At 48.4% G+C, this 22,620-nt stretch overlaps 1 protein-coding gene across 4 annotated transcripts in view; it reads right to left on the minus strand.

Moving 5' to 3' along the window:
• LOC121594206 overlaps window positions 1-22,620 on the minus strand; it is a 64,633-nt gene that overhangs the window by 23,934 nt on the left and 18,079 nt on the right. For 3 of the 4 annotated variants that reach the window (XM_041917257.1, XM_041917256.1, XM_041917255.1), the window contains 2 exons: window positions 3,483-8,472; window positions 3,332-3,411 (listed from right to left, as the gene is read on the minus strand). In XM_041917257.1, coding sequence (XP_041773191.1) covers window positions 3,332-3,411; window positions 3,483-8,416 — 5,014 coding nt within the window. In that variant the 5' untranslated portion in view covers window positions 8,417-8,472. Of the gene's footprint in view, window positions 1-3,331; window positions 3,412-3,482; window positions 8,473-19,659; window positions 20,750-22,620 lie in introns of those variants that run through there. The other variant, XM_041917258.1, reaches the window with a different exon arrangement.

The raw sequence follows: 22,620 nt of genomic DNA on the forward strand, positions 1-22,620 counted from the left end.
ACGGGGAGTCACGGAAGGTCACGTTAACTGTGATCTAGTGATCGCCAACACGGTCGAATGGCCAAACACGGGGCGGGAATGAGAGCCACGGACAAGCGTGTGCGCACGCCGTCATGCGCGAAACTGTACTAAATGCTCAAGCGCGTGATGGAGCGCGGCTAGAGCGTCCCAGCAGCGTGTTGCGCGATGGAGTAGTGCATGAGCATGCTCCCTTAGCGTTGCGCTAGGGGTAAGTAAGGGATGTCAAACTTTGTTTAGGATTTTTCCTTTTTGTTGTTTTTATTATCATTGTACAATTGTTTGGCTTTGTTACAACGAGTTTGAAGATATGTAAGCAAATTCTGAAATTACAACAAAAGTATTATACAAATCAATCAGTACCACGGTGGTGTTTGACACTCCTGGACTAAGCCAAAGCTGCTAGATTAGTACAACCAGTCTCTCAATGCACTCTCTTCTTTCTCACATAATCATACTCTCTTGTAGTTTTTAGTACAGCAAAGCTGATGCTCTCTTCTTCGCTGGTGCACAAATGAGAAACATTCTCAACATTGATGATCTTAAGGGAGGTTAGAGGAGAGCGAGCAAAGCTTACCAGCATCCATCACACAAAAATGCACCTTTGGAGATGGAGGAATGTTTGCTATTTGTACGTAAAACCCTCGTGTAAATGTGAGAACGTGAGGTTTAATGGAATGTCGAGAGCATCGCGGCATAAGGGAAAAATCTCCATGTTCTCCCAGTGTAAGTCTTGAGAAGTCGCTCAGTTGTCCACATCATGAGCTTTGGGTCATGTTATTAGAGTAACACCGGACAACCGGGATCTAGTTTTTCTATTACAATTAAGGAAGGAGTTGAAAGCTTCCGCAGATGTGATCCAATTTAGTCATTACAATTTTGGATGTCAAGATATGAGTGATGAACGACTCTTATTGATGTCCTTCACACTGACGGGTCGTAAATTCTAGCCGTCTGTGATAAGCATTTCCTCATTGCTTAGTGCATATCAAATGAGAAGGCTTTTAGCTTAAATTGCTCAATAATAACGAGCAAAAAATGTAAACAAAATGACACCTTTTGTGAAATCACCACCACCACCATCATCCTTGCTTGAAGAGATATCTAAATTTTCCAATCATCGCATCTCACCCCTCCTCCCGTCAACAGCTCTAACCGCTCCGAACGATTCCGAAATTCTATCATCGCTGACAGGGCCTTTGACAACCATACACCGACCGCCGGCATGAGCACCGATAATTGCATAAATCGCGTTTTGGAATCGTTTTGAAACGCTGCTGCGAAACTTCACACCCACTCCCGCTGTGCTTCTACGCTTGGGTGTCCAAGCAGTTGGGGGGTGAAGCGGGGCAATTTTTAATAAGCATCATCGAACCATCGCTGCACGCTTGTCGGTCAAGCTAATTTTGATCGCGTAGGAAGCGAACACCACCTCCACCACCACCGCCAAAAAAGCATTGCCATTGCCATTAGGATGATGCAAAATCGGGGTTTGGTGGATGTGAATGAAACTTCGATCGTGTAGTGGATACAGAACAAGTCGCCTGACCAGTTGGTGCCCCTCACACTCACACTCTGATCTCACCTTGCGTCCCCACGCGTTTTATTGACTTGACATTTCGAAAGAAAACCGCCATACAGCAGGTGCGTGATCATCTTCAAGTGGTGCGGCTTTCCAAGTCCATCGAAACACTGTACTGCACCACACACTACGCCAAAGTAACGATGCAATTGCACCACACAATAAATGCTTGATTGAAGCGGATCGGCCGCCTGAAGATGGTGCCTATTCTTTATAAAAAAAAGGAACAAAACCGACGTACACGATCGAGATCATTTAAGAGAAGCATGAGAGCGCACAGCCCCCACGGCGCGGACTTTCCAGTGGCAGCGAAAAAGATCAATCAGCCGGGTCAATTAGTTGGGCTCCAAGGCACAATGAACATATAACAGTCGTCACTCGCTCACAGCACCCACCAACCAACTCGCCTTCTAAATCTTGCACGAGAAATCGCTCCTACCCACTGTACTCCCAAGTCCTTCGGGAAAGAAAGAAGACGACCACTTTGGTGCGTAATCGATTGCAAAGCGGCCTTTTTCAATTGAGAGAGTGTTCTCTGCGAAAGTATGGGAACATGCGTACCCAGTCTGCGTGCACTTGTGGGTGTTTTTTTTTGTTTAATTTTCTATGACAATAGTCAATACAGTCACACACACGCACACGCACATGTGATTGCTGTAGAACAATGGAGTCGATGGTGGCATTTGGTTGAAGCAATATCGCAGCCGAAGCATCGAAGAAGCGCCTCCTGCGCAAACGTGTGATGATGATGACGCCATACAGCAACCTGCCGTACGCTTGCGCAAAGAGCGAAAAGAGATTGTCATCCCGAATGATGGTGGTATAGTCGTAGCAAAACATTAAATTAATCAGTTCAACAGTTGCTCACACTGCAGCGCACACCACACACACCGGGCGGTGTGTTGTGTTTTCCCATCGTGAACGATATAAACAGCTTATCTTTTCCTGTTATGTAAAGGTTCTCGCCATTGATCGGCTCTTTCCCGATGGCAAGCGTTCATGTTACGCTTCATTAATGACTATGGTGGAGGTGCTCCCCCCCCCCCTGGAAAGGTGGAATGGCTCCGGGGAGCCACCTTTACAGAGATCAAACGCGCCACCGTAAACAATGACACATAATTCGTCAGAATAATTGCAAACAAACGTCATGTACGAGTGTGTTGTTTAACAAATTCTACCGACGCATGCAATCGGGTAGGTGAATGTTGTGTAAACAGCAGATAGGAGAGATCATCAAAATGCTTCATAGCTGGAAGATGTTCAAGTTTATTTAATGACAGAAGCAGAATATTATGAATTTTAAACATTTTATGAGTATAGATTATTCTTATGATGATATAAAATCGAAATTTGAACATAAAAAGTATATAAACAGTGATAATTTTCCAAAAACTAAATTCCTAAGCATTGAACTCTAAAAGCATTGCCGCTCAGTCGCCAAAAGCTCAGTCGCGTTTGAGCTTTTTGTTAGGCGCACGATTGAAAAGCTTTCAAAAGCTTCAAAGCTGAGCTTTTGCCACTTTTTTGACAGTACAATTTCTCACCAGCATGAGATTGTTCAAAGATCACAAAAAATCATAAATATTTCGACAAAAAACACATTTATCAGTTAAGTATAGCGGACAGTGGGCAAGCAATGAAGGCTACAATAATTATTAGTTGTAATCAGAAAGGACAAGGGAGACGCAATTTGCATAACTACATGCAAGCGCCTCACCATGTGCTACTTACCGTCTATCTTCGGGTGCGAGATGCGAGCCAGTTTCCGCGACCTTAACGGTGTCTGATGCGTCCGCTTGCGCTCCCGTACGCTGTAAGCAAGAAAGACCCCATCGTCATAAAGCGGCAAATTAGCATTAACCAGTCTTGCGGTACTACTTACACGATAAAGTTTGGTCGCTTCGATCCCCCCGTGGTCATCGCGGTCGTCACATCGGTCCGCTCACCCGCCTCATCCTCGTCGGAGATGTCGGTCCAGTCGGCACTGTTGCTTGTGTCACTACCACGTTCACTTGGTGGTGTTAAGCTTGCGAGCCCGGCCGTAACACCGTACAGGCTGTTGGTGATTTGATCGGACGCCAGCGTCGTGGTCGAGCCGCCGGCCAGGTTGCGCCGCGCCAACATCATGCTCCGCTCGTACTCCAGCCGCAGTCCGATCGATTCGTAGCAGTTGGATGAAACGAGCGATACGTTATCGGCGGGCGGCGATGGTTGCTGGCGCGCACGGGACGATAGGCCCACCCTAATGCCGCCCTCAGGTGAACCGCTTAGTTGCGTTGTCTGCGTTGGGTCCAGCTCCGCTGAGCCGCAGGCCGGATCGTCATAGTCGACACCGTCCGCACTGCGGATCGTGTCGTAGATGTTCTCCTCGTAGATGCGCTCCTGCCGGTGGGGTGATTTGTCCAGCAAATCTCCGCCCGCGCCGGACGACGCTTGTTCCGTGGAGAAGGAGTGTGACGTACTGGCTTCCAGCGTGCCGTTCGCTGCGCTGGACGTTGCCCCAGTGCTGGCAGTGGAACTGTTACGCGGCGGCAGTGGGACTTCCTCCGGTTTCGGTGGTCGCGGTGGGATCTTGCTGTACTTGATGCGCTCGTAGTTGGACTGATAGGTTACCTGCAGGTGTTTCGGTAGCGTTTTGGGGGACGAGGATAGATTGCGCTTTGGTTGTGGTAGGGTCAGATCGTTGCGAGAGTCTTCCCGGGCGGGTGGCAGCTCCGGCGGTGGACTGCAAATCTCGTAGGTGTCCTCTTCGCCGGATGCTTTCTCGGCATTTTGCTTCCGTGTGCTGGAAAGAAGCTCATGCTCGATCGATTCGTAGTTTTCGAACGATTCGTAACTATTGACGCTAATGGCATCCTCGGGCTGGTGGAGAAGGGCAGCATTACCCGTCACGTGGGGCTTTATTGGAATGCTCTGGTAGATGTTGTCCGATTCGCGCTTTGATTTGTGCACGAACGATTCTATTTTGCTCGTCAGTTCGGACAAATCGATCGTTATGGAAGGAGTGGAGCAGAACTTGGAGCCTGCTGCCGACGGCAACTTCTCCTCGGGCCGGGTGACCGGTTCGTAATCATCCTCCAGGCCACGCTGTGCTCGCGAACGCTCGTTCAGGCTCATCCTACCCGTTTCGCCCCGTGCACAAGGGAAATGGTGATCATCCATCGAGAGCGATTTGTTGATGACGACCGTATTGACCGCTTCGACGATGTTGTGCTGACTGGCGTGCTTGCTATCCAACCCTGCTCTAGATCCTGCCGAACCCATACCGCGAAACAGAAAGGATGCATTCGGACGCACCTGCTGAACATCTTCTTCCTGTTCTGCATCGGCTGTACGTTTCGCCTGCGTGTTCTCATCATCAGTTAGCGTTAAATCACTGAAGCTCTTTGATAAATTATCAATCCTCTGACTAACGGCACTGATCGCTTCGAGTATCTTCTGCTCAGAACTATCCTTTTCGGTCGACTCTTCTCTTGATGCCTCTGGCGAAGGTGATGCTACTGCCCTCTCATCTGGATGTATCGACGGAATCTCGATCGACGACACAAAGGATCGGCGGAGCCCGGAAGCCTTTCGATTAGCGTCCTCTGCCTCCCGGATGATCACTACCTCATCCGACCGCTCACTCGGTGCCGCCATCTTCTTGGACGATCGAAACGTTAAGCGTTCGTAAATTTTCGATACAGTGCTTTTGCTTCTCTTTTTCTCCTTCCCTTCCTTTGGTGAGGTTACAACTGTTTCCGTTTGGCTACTGTCAGGTTGGACTGCATCGTGCGGTGATGGTTCTTCAGTTACTTGTTTGCTTCCCTTCTCTAAAAAACTATATTCTGCATGGTTCTCACCGAAGTCATCGTCGGAAAGAATAGCGACTTCTTCGGAAGGCTCTTTTCTGGGGGCAGGATTTTCAACGGTAACCTTCTTAGACGATCGGAACGTCAGACGCTCTTGAATCTTCGATACAGCACTTTTGCCCTTTTCCTTCTCTTTCGGATCCTTCTGAGAGGCAATCATTCCATGAGTGTTTCCATGAGTGGGTTCTTCCAAATCTATCTGATCGTATGTTCCATCCATCCAGCTATAAGACGGATGGAGCTCTCCAAAGCTACTATCGCCATCGGATACGACCTCAATAAGTTCTCGATTTGCCCCTGTCGAAGCTTTGACAGAATTGTACGGTGATGGTTCTTCCGTGACTTTTTTGCTTCCCTTCTCCACAGAACTGTATGCTGCATTTATTTGAGCGGATTGTTCCAAATATTTCCGATCGTATGTTCCATCGGTCCAGTTATAAGATGGATGAAGCTCTCCAAAGCTACTATCGCCGTCGGACAGGACCTCAATAAGTTCTTGATTTGCCCCTGTCGAGACTTTAACAGCATGGTACGATGATGGTTCTTCCGTGACTTGTTTGCTTCCCTTCTCTACAGAACTGTATGCTGCTTGATCCTCGCCTAAGTCATGGTCGGAACGATTTGCGACTCCTTCCGATGGCTCTTTTCTGGGGGCAGTAATTTCAACAGTGTCTTTCTTGGACGACCTGAACGTGAGACGCTCTTGAATCTTTGATACAGCACTCTTGCTCTTTTCCTTCTCTTTCAGAACTTTCTGTGAGGAAATCATTTCGTTCGGTTTACTAACGGCGGAGGTCTCCTTTCCATTAGTGGGTTCTTCAAGATCGATTTGATCATATGTTCCATCCATCCAATTGTAAGAAGGATGGAGCTCTCCAAAGCTACTATCACCGTCAGATAGGACCTCAGTGGGCTCTAAATTTTCTCCTTTCGAAGGTACAATCGCATTAGAAGCTTCTCTTGGTGAGTTCTTGTGCAGTTTCGAAGCAATGCCATTGCTTCCCTTTTTAGCTTCCTTTGGTGAGACAACTACGTTCTTGCTTTTAGCTTCCTTACTAACAGGAGATGATTCATTTGTTTCCTGCCTAGATCCATCAACGACATGTTCGTCCGTCGAACGGGCAGTTGCTACATCCCCACGCACCTCCTCTACTTGATCTTTTAGCGTCTTTCGATTCTCAACTACCTCGCCTACCACCTTCTTCGACTTGAAGTCTTTCGTTTTCTGCAACACTTGCTCGCTTTTGTCCGGTACCTTCGGCTTACTACGCCCCGGTGGCGGTTTGCCCGTATCGCCGCTCTCCGTCCGCTTGCCCCGTCCATGGTGCAGGTTCGGCTCGAACATCTCCAGCACTTTCCGCACGCCGAGCGAACTGCGTCCCGTTTCCCACTCCGGTCGGCGGTAAATATTTTTCCGCATGCTCGGCCGCTTTCGTAGTCCCGTTTTGCGAAGTGAAGAGTTTTTGCTCGACGCTGATGAGGAAATTTCGTCCGAACTTTCGTCCGTTCGGTTTCCAGCGGTTCCTCCAGCAGTAGCAGCAGTGGCAGCAGTAGCAGCAGCAGCAGTGGAACCTCCACCGGAAGTAGCCGTTGCGTTTGAATGTTTCTTTCGCAAGCTGCTTCTTGCACTGCTCATACGCCCCGTCGATGTAAAGCCGTACACTCCATCGCTGCCAGGATCTTCAATCACTTTGTAAGCCACATTGCCGCATTTGTGCAGATAGCCACCGCGCTTCTGCACCTGCGCAAGCAGTCCAGCGTCCTGCTGGATCATTTGATTGAATTTGCTGGTGAGTGCGGCCACCTTCGTGCCGTTGCAGGCGAGCAGCTTGCGATTGTAGGGCGAAATGTTGTTCATGAAGCTGATTTTACGCGTCGGAGTGTTGCCTTTCCGGCCCAGGGATGAGGTACTGGGTTGCCGTGCCGGTGTGACCGGCGTAGACGTGTTGGGGATCGGTGGTAACTTCTCCAAAACATCCCTTGGTGGTTCTTGCACAGGGACTGACACATTTCTCGCCGGTTCATCCTGCCCACCGACGCTCTGTATGTCCACGTCGATGTAACTATTCACGTAGTTCTCTACCCGTAGTGGCATTTTGGCGCTCTGCTTCTTTTCCTCCTGCGTGAGGGCACGAATCCCCAGCAGCTCCGTTCGACGTGCCCAATGGATCTGACTACCGTTCGGGGTGGAAACGGCCAGTGGGAAAGACTCTCGCGCACTGGGTCCGGCCGTCACCGGGGTAGATCCAACGCACGGTCGCTTCTCTACCAGCGTGCGCTGAGCTTCCCGGTCGGGGCTGAGCAGGGCGGCATGGGACGATCGTTTCGGTGGTTGAGCAGACCGCTGCAGGTTAACGTCCAGCCCGCTACGAACACTTTCGGAGCTGTCGAGCGTTCCGAAGCGACGCCTGCCCGACCGGGTAATGGAACCGTTGCGTTGGAACCGTGTGGTCGCCTTCGGTGAGGGTGATTTACGCAGAACGGTTCTGGCAGCTGCCCCAGTTGGTGCACCGATCGTTGCACTCTTCGCCTTTCTCACTAGCGTGTCGATGGAAGATCCTGTTGGTTGCTGATTCGACAGCAGCCGGTTGTTCCAGAACTGTCGCAGTCGCTGGACACTATACGAAGGATACTGCACTGGGTTCAACTCTTCAGATGGCTCGGATGATGACGATACGGTACCGTCGGTACTCGGCGAGCTGCCGGGTCTGGCGGTTGCTGCTGATTTGCAGTTTGGTTGAGTGTCACCCGTCGTCTGCTGGTTGGACACTTTCGTCTTCTTAACCTTCGGTGCTTCGGGTTCCGCTTCCGCTCCGTGCGGTGTGCTCGGGCTGTTGCCAAACAAGTAGAACCGTTGTATGAAGCTCGACACCTTACGAGTGTCTTGCGGCTGGGAAGATTCCTTCTTTGGACGCTTCTCACCGGCCACCAGCGGTGTGGTGGGACTGCTTTTGATATGCATCATTGCATCCGCTTCGTCGTCCGTTTGGTAGGAACTTGCCCTCTTGCAATTTTAGCGACCTAAAAGTAGACAAACAAACAATCATTAGTGTCTTTATCGAGAGCAATAAATGTGTATAAACGAAAATAATAAAAACAAATTAAAACACACTTGTTCCATCCTACTTCCAAATAACCTTCACCGCGAGAGTGTTATGATGTGATGCCCCGAATGCAGGGGGTGAAAGCTTTTCTTCATCCTTGCCCACATGTTTACCTTCAATTCGGCACAGTGAATCCTCCCTCAGCAGCGCAGAGTCACGGCCACTGCGGCGGCGGCGGCGGGCAGCGACTAATTGATCCGTGGATGGAACAAAACAAAAAGTGAACATCTTTCCGTTCAATGTTTGCCATTTCCGATTCAACAAACAATGACTGAAGTGAAACGAAACGAAATAACAATCGAACCGGTTTTCGGTGTGCATTACCCCAAGAGGGGATGCTTAATAATGCACTCCGTTGGCATTGGTGGCGCGCATAAACCGCGCTCAGAAAAAAAGGCAACCAATTACGCCCGGGAAGCTAATGATGATCTTCGCTACAAACAAAACTTACCAAAACCAAATGTTCACCGAACCAAACCCGGGGAGTCGCGTACGATCTCGCGAGTAGTGTCCGTGGAGAGCTTTTAGTGTGCAATGAAAAGCTTACAGTTCCTGCCGCCTGCCAACGTTTAGCGAAAGCCCAGGCCCGGGCCCCCCCCCCCCCCCTCCCGTTCCCCTTTTAAGTGGGTGGTGCGAGGATCCGATGCAATTCCTCACTGTCTCGCTACGTCACACGGTAACCGTCTGGCGCGACACCACCCGTTACACAATTGATACTAATTTCAACAAATAAAAGGAAGCGCGTGCAAGAAATATGCGACCCTCCCTCCCTGCACATGGCACACGATGTCACCACGCACCACCGCGGGGAGCAAATATTGGAAACCAAAACCCATGGGCTGAAAACGTGCCCTGCCGACGGCAGGTGCTTTTCCACTGTTGCATAACGCTTGTCGTCGTCGCTCGAAGGGAAGCTCCACAACCAGGAAGATAAATCAATGTTTGGACCGATCGTACCCCGCCATAACGGCCTGCTTTATGAAGAGCGAACCTAAATAAGGAGCCCAAAGGGGAGGGTTGCTTTAGGGCTGGTCTCCTTCCCAAACAGTGCAAGAGTTACGACGAGCGCACTGATTTAGTAGCTTCGTATCAGGGGGATGGTGTGCTGGTGCACGTGCGTATGCTGCAAAGTTGTGTTGCAAATGCGCAGCATTAACGTGAGGTGAAAACTGATATGAATTTGCAAGCGATTAAAAAAATGGCAATAAAAAGGGCACACACACACACACACAAGTGAATGAAATCGAAAACAATTGTACTTTTCACGGTGCAGCCGCTGTCGGCTTAAGCAAATGGCAGCATGCAAGCGCGATACGCAACAAACCGAAAGCGCGTCAACGACATTTCCGACCGCGCACGGCAATAAATAAACATAAATTCGAGGCGATGTTTGTGATTGCGCGACGAAAGCAGCACGGTCACGCGCGCCCATCCTAGGAGACTACGGATCTTTTGCGATCACGTTAAATGGTGTTATGGTGGGGCGTTTTGCATACTTAACAGATAATCCTTCCCCATTGATTCCATCGTGTGTCAGGTTGTTGGCGATTTTTGCATTAATTTGAGTTTTTTACTAGGTAACCTTTTTCCCAAAACGCGTTACGCGTGCGACGTTCGGAGGTTCCCATCAATCGTGTGACATCATTTCCTGTGATATAATTTGACAAGCAGGTTGACAATATGGTTTCTTAATTTTGGGTTCAACGCTGATCGATTTAACCTACTTCAGAAATCATCTTCATAGCAAACAAACTAATGACCAGAGCGCTTCGGCGCTTCCTTATCGCCCAACTTCCCTATTGCACGAGGCTCTAACCGGTATCTCCGGTGACCGGTTTGTGAAAGAAAGTGTACACGTTTTGGTAGCATTAGTGTCACTTTCGTTAGCACCGATCGAGGACATCGTAGCCTGGGAGGAGCAGCAGCTAATTGTCTGCTCATCAATGAAATCAACAGGTTTATTACCGTTGACCCATTTACTTCCACAACCACGCTAAAAAGCAAATGCGCTGCAAATTCTCATTATCCGTGCGGTACTACTACGAGCTTAGAATCGAGCACTCGAAACTCCCTCGAAATGTGGCACTCAACTCATCAACAAAGTGTGAGGATTGCAGTAGTTTGCTTCAACTTCACATCGCCAATTCACCATCTTTTCCCTCGCCTGGCCTAAATTAAGATGATCAAGCCGGATAAAGAAGGCGCGCAGCAGCGCAGCATTCCACCCCATATTGCTTTGAAATGGCATCTCCCGTTAGGTCGATTGCGGGAGCAGGAAGCACCGCATATTTCGGGAGCTTCGCGCAACAAACAAAAATAAGCATTCGATCGAACTGAAGAGTGGCGCGAACGCAGCATACGTTAAGCATAAGCTTTCGTGAAGGGAGAAATCCCTGCTAAACACTCTCTCACACACACACATATGCCACTGAATTCCAAAACCATCCACTGAGCCAAGCCTCATCGAACGGGCAGAAGATGATGAGGCTGATGATCGTAGACGGGAGAATGTGTACGCGACTGCATGCTGACACATGCAGCCAAGACAACCGCGGCGGCACTGGGCGGTGTGAGGGAAGGGGAATGTAGCGATCAATGTTCGGAACGGCATAGCTTGTGTTTGTTTGCTAGTGCTTTTTGTGTGCTTGCCATTTCATCCCCTTCTTTTCTGTTAGAGTGTGGCCGAAGAACCGACACTGGAAAACCTGTTCAATCAGGCGGCGAACCCCGCCAAGATCAGGAACGACAGCTTCTTCCTTAAGGTCCGGTTCCTGGCCTTTACCAAACAGGAAAAGCAGAACCCGGTTCCAGCGCAAGCAAACGCAGCAAAAAAACACTGAAGCCCACTCTAAAAAGGACCGCAACAACGCTGAAGAATGTTGGCCGCAGGTAAGCCCACGAAAGAGAGGCGGAAAAAAGCGAAATCCCAATGCTTCCCTCTCTACTCGGGTACCGCAGCAAAGCGCAGGGGAAGCTACTCGCGGCACAGGTCGAAAGTTCCATTCCCAGTGCGAGTCCCGCGGCATGTTTTTGTATGTCACGCACACCCGTGTGTGGATGGGGATACCGGACCCTCGTCTGAAATGGGGCAGAGTGAGTGTGTGTGTGTGTGTGTGTCGGTGCACGTCATGTTGGAGAAATTCCTCCCCGAAAGGCAGTTAGTCGTGTTTGTGCTGATGCCTTTACCTCCGTCTTAATGGAGATCCCGGAGATGTGCCCGCGGGAGTTGAGGAAACCAATAACCCGTGGGGGGAAAGAGGAGAGGGATGTCGGCAATCTTTGTTGCAAATTGCGGAGAAACTTACACACTCATTTCATTGATGTCCAGAGAGAACGCGTAAGCACAGCCTTTTTGTTTCGCTTTTATTAAGATCTCGATCGTCTGCTTCTGCGTGTGTGGATTGAGGTATCGAGAGCAGTCCGATGGCAAGGGCCACCACCAATCGGTTTGCAGGTCCGGTTGCTTCCGGCCCCAAACCAGTCCCGATGCGATGCGCTTGGCTACTGTTGGGGCCTACGGTGGAGATCAGGTGTCGATCATATGATCTAAAACCCCGGCAGGAAGTGCAGGCGCACCGAGCTTAGAAACGGGTTGACCGTAATACGCATGATGGGGCGAAGTGGTACCACTCTCCCTCTTTTCGATTTCGAAGCAATAAAACTCCAACTCCAACAGGTCGTCGTCGGTCCGTTTTTACGGAGAAATTGTGTCACTCGGGTCCAGCAGAGTACAACTGGGTGAGCAAGGGTAGCAAGGCTCTGAGGATTTATATTTCATACGCATAAATTCGGTGACTTCAGGCACTGATTCAGCCGACCCTCCTCCGCCAGTAGCCGAGGCCCAACCATCTACCGTCAAGTGAGTGATTTATTTGCATTGCGCTTTCTGTGCGGCCCGGCATCGAATGTCCCTGAGGCGATGGTCACTTTACGATCAATGGTTTTAGCTACTGAGTGACTGGAAACTCGGGGTGGAGGGGGTGGGGACCACGACACTGCACAACGACACCTTTGAAAGATGATATCCACTCCGAAGGCAGCGCCAATGAACCGTTTGCTGGGTCGTGTCGTGTTCTTCCATGGCCTGTGGGGCCCCGTGAGGGGAACTTGGAAATACCGGGCACTCACACACACAAACACACCACAACAGCTAATCAGTATGCAAAAATCGAACACCCACAATAAGGCCAGAGAGCGTTTCAGACACAGAAAGATGGACATATTAATGGGATTGTCGCCATTCTTGAGAGCACGCGCGCAGGCAAGAAGACCTTCCAAAGACGATGTTAATGATCGCTGGAGGGTAGACGACGAACCTCCCCATTCAAATTCGGAGATCCACTTTAAATATCTTCAAAATATCTCTAAATGGAAGTAATGCTCACTGATCCGCTGGCAGGCTTTGGAGGAGGATCTGAATTGCAGCACTTTGTAACGTAATTGCAGGTTGCAATATACCTCCCGTTGGACCACTCGCGGGTTGAACTTTGGGGTTCACCGTTTCACCAGACATTTTTTGGCAAACGATTACCGACGTTTACGATGCGGCGAATTACTCCTGTTCGATCGGCGACCGCTAAATAGGAGCTATAGGAGAATTGGACAATTATTCCATTTTGCTATCTACTACACATCCACACACACAGAAAAAAGAGAAGAGTGTGATCGCTACATGTGCGGGAGTGTAGATCACCTGATCGTGCACCTGTGGCTGGTCAGTGGCCTTTTCCAGCCAGTGAAATGGAAAGTGGATGAGGATTTTCCAAACGCCTCCTCCACCTGGAGCTACGACAAAGTCTTTGACTGCTTCCTCTCTGCTCCTTCTTCTCCCCGTGCACCTCCTCGACATCTTCCGAGCTGCGGCCAGGGTTCATTAGAATTGATTGCCTTAATAATGGTGTACGAAAATAATGCGCAGAATAGCCATGTGCCTGCGCACTTCACACACACACACGCGCGCGTTTGTGTCGAGATCTTCCAAAAAGTCAAAGATCTTCCCATTCATTCGCTCGTCGGAGTCATAATGGAGATGATGCACGTGGTGCGTGAAAGTTTGACGAACACTCTGCGCGGCGGTCGGTCACTCGAACACGCAGGTGGTGCCGGGGAAAAACTGACCGTTGTGGCTGGAGGTTGTTTGGCGCAAAACTGTCCAACTTTCTCCCGGAGAGTTCTCTGTCCTGTGAGTTTTCCGCCAGTGACCTTCCGCCGTGTCCAAAAGCCGACGCTGCGCTGCATAGAGTGGAATCTGGAGGTTGAGATAATAAATAAAATTGACACTCGCGTTCGCCGTCTCCCCGTTTCCTGCCAAGACACGAGACGACCATCATTTGACTGCATCGCCGACGATATTTGATGAACCGTCGGCACGGCTAAAGTGCTTATTGTCCCTTAGGCCCTGGTTGCTGCAGTAGGTAAGATTGCGGAGCGGTTTTTGGGTGTTTTGGGGCAAATTTCTCTCCCGGGGACACACTTACGGAGCAAAGTACACATAGAGCCGTAGAAATGCGTTCAAAGCGTTTCGGATCCCCCGCCCCAAAAACGGTGGTTGAGAGAAAACGGAGATCGGCAGGGCCGATTACGTGTGGACGCGAAAATTCACAGCCGTGTTCGTAATTGTGTGGAATGTCATAAATAGTGATTACAATTGTCAACGGTTGCAGCAGTGCGGGTTTAAAGGTGGACAGTGCCCCAGCTCGTTGCCGGTAAAACGGTTCACAATCGGAAGAATGTTACACCTCGAAATGCCACGAAAAGTTAGCTCTCAGTGTGCAACCGTTTGCTTAACCTCATAATTTACTCCAACAAACATGCTTTCAATTACCCGTTTTTCATAAGCTTTTGTGCCGAGAGCAAGCTCAGACCCATAAAGCTCTTAAGCATGCCTTGGATAGGGGAATTTCTATTTGAAGAAAATCCTTCCCATGTGAGGCCTTATGGACTGCTTCGCACATAAATTTTCACAGCAAATCCGACAATTAATTACCCGCATTCCAACAGGCGCAGGAACGGTAACAAAATGAAGCTATTTTGTGACATTACCGAAATTAGTAGCTACTTTACAGTACAGTATTCCAGTGCCCAGAGAGACTTTCAACTATCAATTGTGGGTAGTTGTAGGATTATGATATAAATTGTATAGCTTCAAAAACGTTAGTTTGATCACATTTCTTGCAGTTAATCGAAAACTATCCATGCCAAACACAGTGGTTGCACTGCACGCTTTCTTGCGCATGCAAAGTGACATCATTAGGGCAAGTAATCTCCGATAAAGCGGCTCCGAACCACTCGAGAGCAGCTCGCAATCGTTATCAGCATCGGAAATTGCTTCCCATCCAATGTCTCCGGAGCAATAAACAGAGCAAACAGAGTGTTTCTGTCCCTAATAATAACATGGCCGTTTTTGCGACAGCGGCCAGCCAAACAACCACCTCGGTTGTGCCGGATTGGGAAAGAAGAAAAGGGAAGGAAATTGAATATATTTCTTCGAATATATGCTCTTCACAACCGACCGGCATGTGTAGGGGCTCGGTGAGCATAAAAGCCAAATTTGCTCTCCTGAACCCTCTGTTTTCGCTAAAGCGCATTCATCAACCACAAACCACGCAGAAAGCCAGCGTAGCATCGCAACAAATTAATTTTAATGTGTGTGTGTTAAAACTGAGCAGCAAAACAAAACAGAAATGGGCTCCAATCACGACGAGCGGCGCAGAGTAGCAAACGATGAACGCATGAAAATTGGCTGCCGCTAAACTGCATCTTTGTTTCGTGCGGAAGATGCAACGGATATGCGCAGCTGCAATGCTGCAGCCCTGCCCTCCCTTACGATGGAGGAACATGGAGTAAATGGCCAGGATTGTTATGAGCTGCTAGGGGCAAAAAACAGCATCGCAACACGCTCCGGGACTTTGGATTGGGATTCCGGAGCTGCAGAAGCGAATTTGTTTGCGATCGTAAGTCACGCAACCGTTTTTTTATGAGCGCGTGGTTCGTGTGGATGGAAGATGCGGTAGATTGCACTTTGTAGATCGCTGGCCAAGAACTGATGGGCTTAGCAAGAGAACAGTTCTTCTTGCGCTTTTTTCTGATAAGCGATGCAGCTTCCATTCATTCAGTTGTTGATGATGGTTGGTTGATGAGCATGTACTGGAATTCATTGCTGCGAGCGTTTAATAACCTTTACGTTTGCGTTGAGCGTGTTTCTCTGTGTGTGTCTTTAATGTGAGCTGTGAAGTGACAAACATTGCCCAACATGCATACTAAATGTTTTGCAATCGATGTCCATCTGCGCGGCTGTCTCGTCAGTAGCTGTCCCCCATCGTCTCTTGTTTACAAAGCATTCAAGGGGCGATCGCAGCATGATCAAGCGTGAAACATCAAGCCGTGTGACAACTTCACACCACACAAAACCCCGTCGTCTTCGAAAGGTCTTGTGTTGCAAAAGCGCATTTCGGTTTTTATTTATTTTCCAATATTTATAGTGCCCACTGTGGAGTGAGAAACTGTTGACTTGGTGGCGATGTTTGTTAGTGCTTGAACGGGAAGCATTTTGTTGTTTAAAACACGAGAGTGATTAGCGAGTGAGAGAAATTGGTTTTGCGTAACACCGAAATAAAGTTCTACCTAACCCACCCATCGTCTAGTATCGCCAGCACATACTTTATGACGATGATGATGACGACGACGACAACGACTGCTCTCGCGCTAGTATTTATCGCTTGATTATGCCTTTTAATGGCGAAACAATGGGCCTGTGCTCTGCGTGCTAGTGCGCCACAATCGTACCTTTACAAGGCATCACTCATCCACGTGTCAACCAGCATCTGCAGCATCATCAGCACCTTCCTCTTCGCATCGAGGCGGAGAGGACAGACTCCTAAATCTACCCTATTTCGATACCCCCGTCGATGTAACACACAGGGGAGGGCGTGGTGGAAGCAGATGCAGTGCGCGTGCATTGTGCACACCAAGATGCAATGTAACCTTGCCTGCATGAGATGCACCCGCCGGCAGGGAAGCGATCGCTGTTGATCACGTGAGAATGGGTAACATAACTCTTGAAAATTAGTCTACACCGAGCAAGACACACTCGCACACACAGAGCTGATCAGACGGGAGGATCGTTCCAAATTGGAAGAAAATAACGCTACAACGGGACAAGACTCTCACGCAGACGGGGGAGAGCAGCTCTGGTTGGAGTGCTCGACCTGTGAAAAGTTCACGTAACCTTCCAATAGCAATTATCGTTACTAGCAACACACCCGTCATTAAGCGGGTACCACCGTGGCGGAGGGCGTTGACAGGTTTGTGTATGTCTGTATTGAGCTATTGCTGAGAAAATGAAGCCACTATCGAGACCAGACGGCTTCACCACCGTCTTACGCGAGGTCGTATCGAGGAGATACGGACTAAGAAACATTCCGAAAAATGCCAAAGAGCTGCTCCAACAGTGGCTGGGATTGTTTTAAAACCCCGAAAGGGTAGACAACTGGACAACGAGGGCCACCGCGGGCAGATTATTAGACACAACTAAGCTGAAGCAAAAGCAGTGGACTCGTTTTGATCACGCACGACACCAGTGTCTTCTAACACCACCCTACCTTGAGATCGCGCGAAAGGTGACTCCTTCAAGGACGTTTTGTTCCGGGCGGGAAAGGTTGACTATTTTGTTTTGTATGTTGAACATGCAGCCAAACATGCTTTCGAGGCACGTCGCATGACAAGCGCCGAGCAAGTTCCAACCAAACTAACCTATTTCAGCAGACAACAGACAAGCATTGCATTGCCGAGCTTGATGTGGGGTACTGAGAGAGCACGTGCCTTCAATTCTTAAGCATGTACCGTTGCATTCTTGCTCCGGGGGAGATGCTTTCACCCCTGCCCTGGCGAGTGTCGGCTGGTATCGGTGCCAAACCTATCGCGCCATAGAGCAGGACGCGCCTCTAAAGACGACTTCACACGTCGGTGTTAATTTACCGAACGGTGCTTTCTTTTTGACACTGCCAGCGGAAGGAAAGAGAGAGATACGAAGAATGATAAATAGGGATTAGTTGAACCTCACACACACACACACACAAAAAAGCCCTAATCCCGTTTACGCACGATGAGGAATCATTGCTGTCCAAATTAAGGGCAAACCTTTGGAAAAAAGGTTATCTGGGTCAGCAAATAACCATCGAACGGGTGGTGCCGGTACACGCGCCATCACCCGTGACGTTGGGCCCGAGACGAATGGTGGGCCGGCAGCCGGTGTTGCGGGATTTTATAATAACAAATAGCAATGTAATCATTTGATTTGGTAGCCCCACCACCACCACCACCAGTCGGTCTGCCACTACCCGGGGCGATAAGGAGTCTTTATTTGTAAAAGGGGCTATCCTGGGCGGAGTGGTTGGTTCTAGGTATCCCAGCTGGTACGAAATAGAGGTGTACATATTGACACGCAGTTGAGTCATGCCCGACCGTGACGTAGAATTTAAAGCCCAGTTCCATTTAAAGCCCCGAGCCAGGTGCAATGTTATGTCACGCCGGGGAGAGATTTTGTTATGCGTGTGTGGACGAAGTTGAATACTAAAATTATGATTTTGGAGGGCATTACTGAAAAGCATCCCCTCGGTTTGAAGAGCATACTAAAGGTGCGTAAAGTATGCAGTTTCTAAATCAATATGCTAATTAACTTATGTCAGCATTCCACGTGATGAAGCCTTACAAAACGACATCAACAAGATTACAGCAACAAAACGACCACAACAAACAAACCCCTTTTTTCTACACAAACATCCGAAACCGGAGGAAAACGGACCCAGTCACCTGCTCAATAAATTGTCCACACATACACGCACACACACTCACACACACGTGGAAGGGTGGCTAGCAATTCCGCATGTTTTGGGGGGACGAAAATTTCACCGACACTTGGAGACTTTCACGGACCATTGGGCCACGTGTGAAAACCGTCACGCCACCTGTCGCCGGTATTCAAACTATTCGAACCTACCAAACCATTCCACCACACACAAATTAGTATCCACGAACAGTGTCCACCCGGTAATATCCCTGTGTTATTGGATATTGGTACCGTTTTTTTTTTGTTTGTTAGGGACAGGGAATTATGTTTTTGTAGGCTCATTTAGTGTCATCAACTCGCTGCTCGTATCGATGCTTTTACAATGGCACTCGCCATAGGGGCCGCTCTCGCGGGTTCGTGATTTATGAGCAAGTGGTGAGGTTGTTTGTAGTTTCTCCCTGCGGTTGTGAGAAATATGCATACAAAACACACCAGCTTTGAAGATGCATTCCTATCCGTGTGTTTAGTGTACTGTTAGGCCATCCATTAGGTAGACGACGGGTGCCATCAGACATCCTAAAGAGTGCTTCAATTTATTGTTTTTTTTTTTTTTGTTTATCCACACATTGGCTGTCGAGTACCATTGCGCAACACACTATAGATAAGTTAAACGACTTATTTAATAAAAAATCGCATCATACTGATTCTTATTATGCACAAAGAGTACAATATCGCTTTTTTTATAAATTCGATTCGATCCGTTCTGAGCAGAAATTCTTGGAACAACATTGTACAATGCCCGTCCTTGGGGAAGTATAGTAATTACAGCTGTTCGTACGATAAGGACGCGTGCCACCGAAACACTGTATCAACCATTGTACCAAGCAGTGTATTTACACAAAAGATTAAATAAACATTTCATGTACAGACATGCTCCAAGAGCACGAACCCGATAACGCGCGACTAGGAAACCACCTTCTACCCGTACGTATCTCGCAAAGCCCCAGCGAAGAGGAGTTGGTTTGTTTGCGTTGGGATTCCGCCCGCCAGCGTTTAGGATTCAGCCGAGCGTCAGAACAACATAACCCCTCTTTCAACAAATGGGGGGGGCGCGGGTGACTTTCTGTTAATACTGCTGGCTTCAAGGTTATTAGAGAAGTTTGATAGTTCGATCATGTCAAACCGAAAGGTATGTTGTAAATCATCGCCCAGAAGAGCGGGACTAGCGGTAGTTAACAGCAACGAGAAGTTCGTAATACGCCCTTCCCTAGCAAGCCAAGTTTCGCTTTCCTTCGTCCAATTTTGGCTTATCCATACCTGGTTTTGTTGGATATTTGTAGCCCTGTTTTGGACAACGTTGTCGTCGAGTCGGCTGGAGCTGAGTTTGCGAGTGTCCGAGAGGGTGCTTCCAAATCCGGCGTTCAACTTCGATTGATTACAGCAGTACGGTCGGTTGACGATGCAATTCAGGTAGGGGTAATGGTGATCACGTACCGCTTAAGTGGCCACATTCGTGTTTCATACCATCACCGAATGGTACTTGCGGTAATCGATGCAAATTTTCCAACCACACACCTATCCTTGCAAGTGCTGGTGGTGATAACAAATTACACACAAGATGCTCACCCATACACATGCACACACACACACAAACACTGTCACGCTTACAAACAATAATTAGTTAATCATCTGATGAATTGAACCTTGCCGGGATAGTACAAGGATCACGCATATAGATCGTATTATGTATAAGATCACGCTCACACACACACACTCACACATACAGCTTCTCTTCACTAACACTTGCAATGCTTCTCGCTAGCCTTGCCTTCCCTTCTCCAGGAGATCAATTCCGTACGGCTTCGGGTTGCTTCATCTGCCTCTCTGCCACTTTGCATACGGCGGTAGAACTGAATGTCGATCTTCATCATCACCGCAACCGGATCGGGCATGATAATGACACGGTGTTGAATCCATCACCCAACAACAGAACAACACCATCTTTACGGACCATTCGTCGTGCCATCGTGCGCCATCTTTTGCAGACGAATCCTCCCGGTAGTTAGCGCACACACACACACGTACACACACACACCAAACACAACCCCACCAAAAGGTTGGCGCGGGTGATGCGCGGCCCCTAGGACGCTCCAATCAAGTTGCTGCTAAAGGTAGCGAGAACAACGATCAACGAACACGACGATCGAACACACTCTTCTGTGCGGCATCCAATGAGTCGTTTGCAGATTTCCACCAGCATGGGGTCAACATTCCACACAACAGCAAACATACACACTACACTCACACACGTATTGCGAATAATAACAATAAGGATGGCGAATTAATAACGCCACAGAACACGCGTGCTGTATATGTCTCGCCTCTTCCTGACGGACCGATCTCAACGAAACAATACGGCGTACTAATCTGGCCCGTGCTCCAAACACGTTGCGGTACCGAGTCACGGTAGAAGAGCGGAGAGATTCCCGTGTGGAGATCGTCTCCAGTCTACAGTGGGGTGCATTGTTGTAGTAGCAGTTGCAAATTCGATGCCAGATTAGGTAGTTGGACATTGGAAATTGTTTTCCTCACAGGTTAAACACAGGTTAAGCTTTTAAAACCCAATCGAAAAATCAAGCTATACGTAACATAGCTTAGTAATATTTCAGCGATATTACTATTTTAGCGATAGTAATATTTCATAAAAAATAAGGCTTTTTAATTATAAATTTCATAGTAAATTAAAGCAAAAAACAGTTCCAACAGGATTTTTATTCAGGAATCCTCTACTTTAACCTCTTAATCCAGGATTCCAAAAGTAAACCTATTAAAAAATCGACATTATCGCGCCATTATGTATAGTTTTATCAAACGTGGAATGGCCTTTTGAATACTATCGGTCTCAAGGTATTGCCAAAAACATCATGGATACAGTACAACAAAATGTATTTCTCTAAAACAAGATAGCTCTATAACTATGCCAACCACTGTCCGATTTCTCGTTTCGATACGGGAGCAAACGGTGTGGTGCGCGTACGCATATTCAACCTGAGAGAAAAGAGCGCGCGAATGACAGCCGCGATAGAGCGTGGCCGCGACTCCTCTTCGTGACGACGGTCGCTAAAAATACCAACCATTAGCGGGGTAGTAACGGGGAATTTGCTATCGAGCGAAAGAGAGAGAGAGAGATAGAGGGAGAAATGCACACACATGCAGAAAGCAACGCATACGCATACATTTACCTACACACGCACACACACGCACACCTTTCGCTCACTGTAGAGCCCCCGGTTGGAGACCATTTGGGACCTACTTTGATCTTGTTCCAGCAGCGGAGCAGCGAGTGAGAGTAAACAAACAAGCGTCAACGGACGGGCAAAATCCTTGCTGGCAGGCGGAAGAGTGCTTTGATTGTGATAAAAGTGATCACAGTACGGAATTTTGCATGCGATTTGTGTGATCAAACGATTGATTTGCTGCTGGTACGTGATCATACTTCGGATTCCTCTTCAATTTGATCACTCAGGCAATTGGCAACCAAACGATCTAACGTCATCGTTGATGACGAAGGCTAGAACAGTTCACAGGGGTCACAACTCAAGCTGATCGATTACTGATGTCATAAGAACAGCTCACAATTCCAACCAGCACAAGTAGTGTGTCATCGTGTTTTGCTAAAAGTCGTGCAATTTTTCGGATCCATCTAACTTCTTCGGCACAAGACTCCGTTGCTGTATGGATGAGTCCTACTCTCCAGCAAAACAAATGTCAACACAAAGTTGAGCGAATTCATTAGCAACGTTCTGAGAGGGGGAATGATGCTGCCAAAAAAGAATCCAGTTAGCCGATTGCAAGGCGTTCCTAAAAACTTCCTGCGCTAAGATAGTTTGCACACTCACACATCAGCTGGAAAGATATCGTGTAGAGATAATGCCTTAACAGCACCTTCCTCAGATCATTTTGCGGCGGTGGATGGCTTAAAAAGATTGGTAGGAGGTTGCTAAACCACTACTACACCAAAACACACCCAAACACCCGCCGTGTGTCAATAAAGTCGATGGTTTTATGTTTTCGAACGCTGTATCTATTTACATCGCGATGCGCGAACAAAGAACGCAAAACAGTATCGTGAAGCGTGAGGCATGGAAGGACCGGTGTCAACATTTGCGTAAAGATCATGAAGATTTTGATTTAAAACTAAATATGTTGCTACTCAGAGAGGGAGGGAACTAGCCTGAACTTTTTAGGTTCTTACAGGCCGATTACGGTGCTGCAGAT

Source organism: Anopheles merus, chromosome 2L (assembly GCF_017562075.2).
Source record: "Anopheles merus strain MAF chromosome 2L, AmerM5.1, whole genome shotgun sequence".
NCBI lineage: Eukaryota > Metazoa > Arthropoda > Insecta > Diptera > Culicidae > Anopheles > Anopheles merus.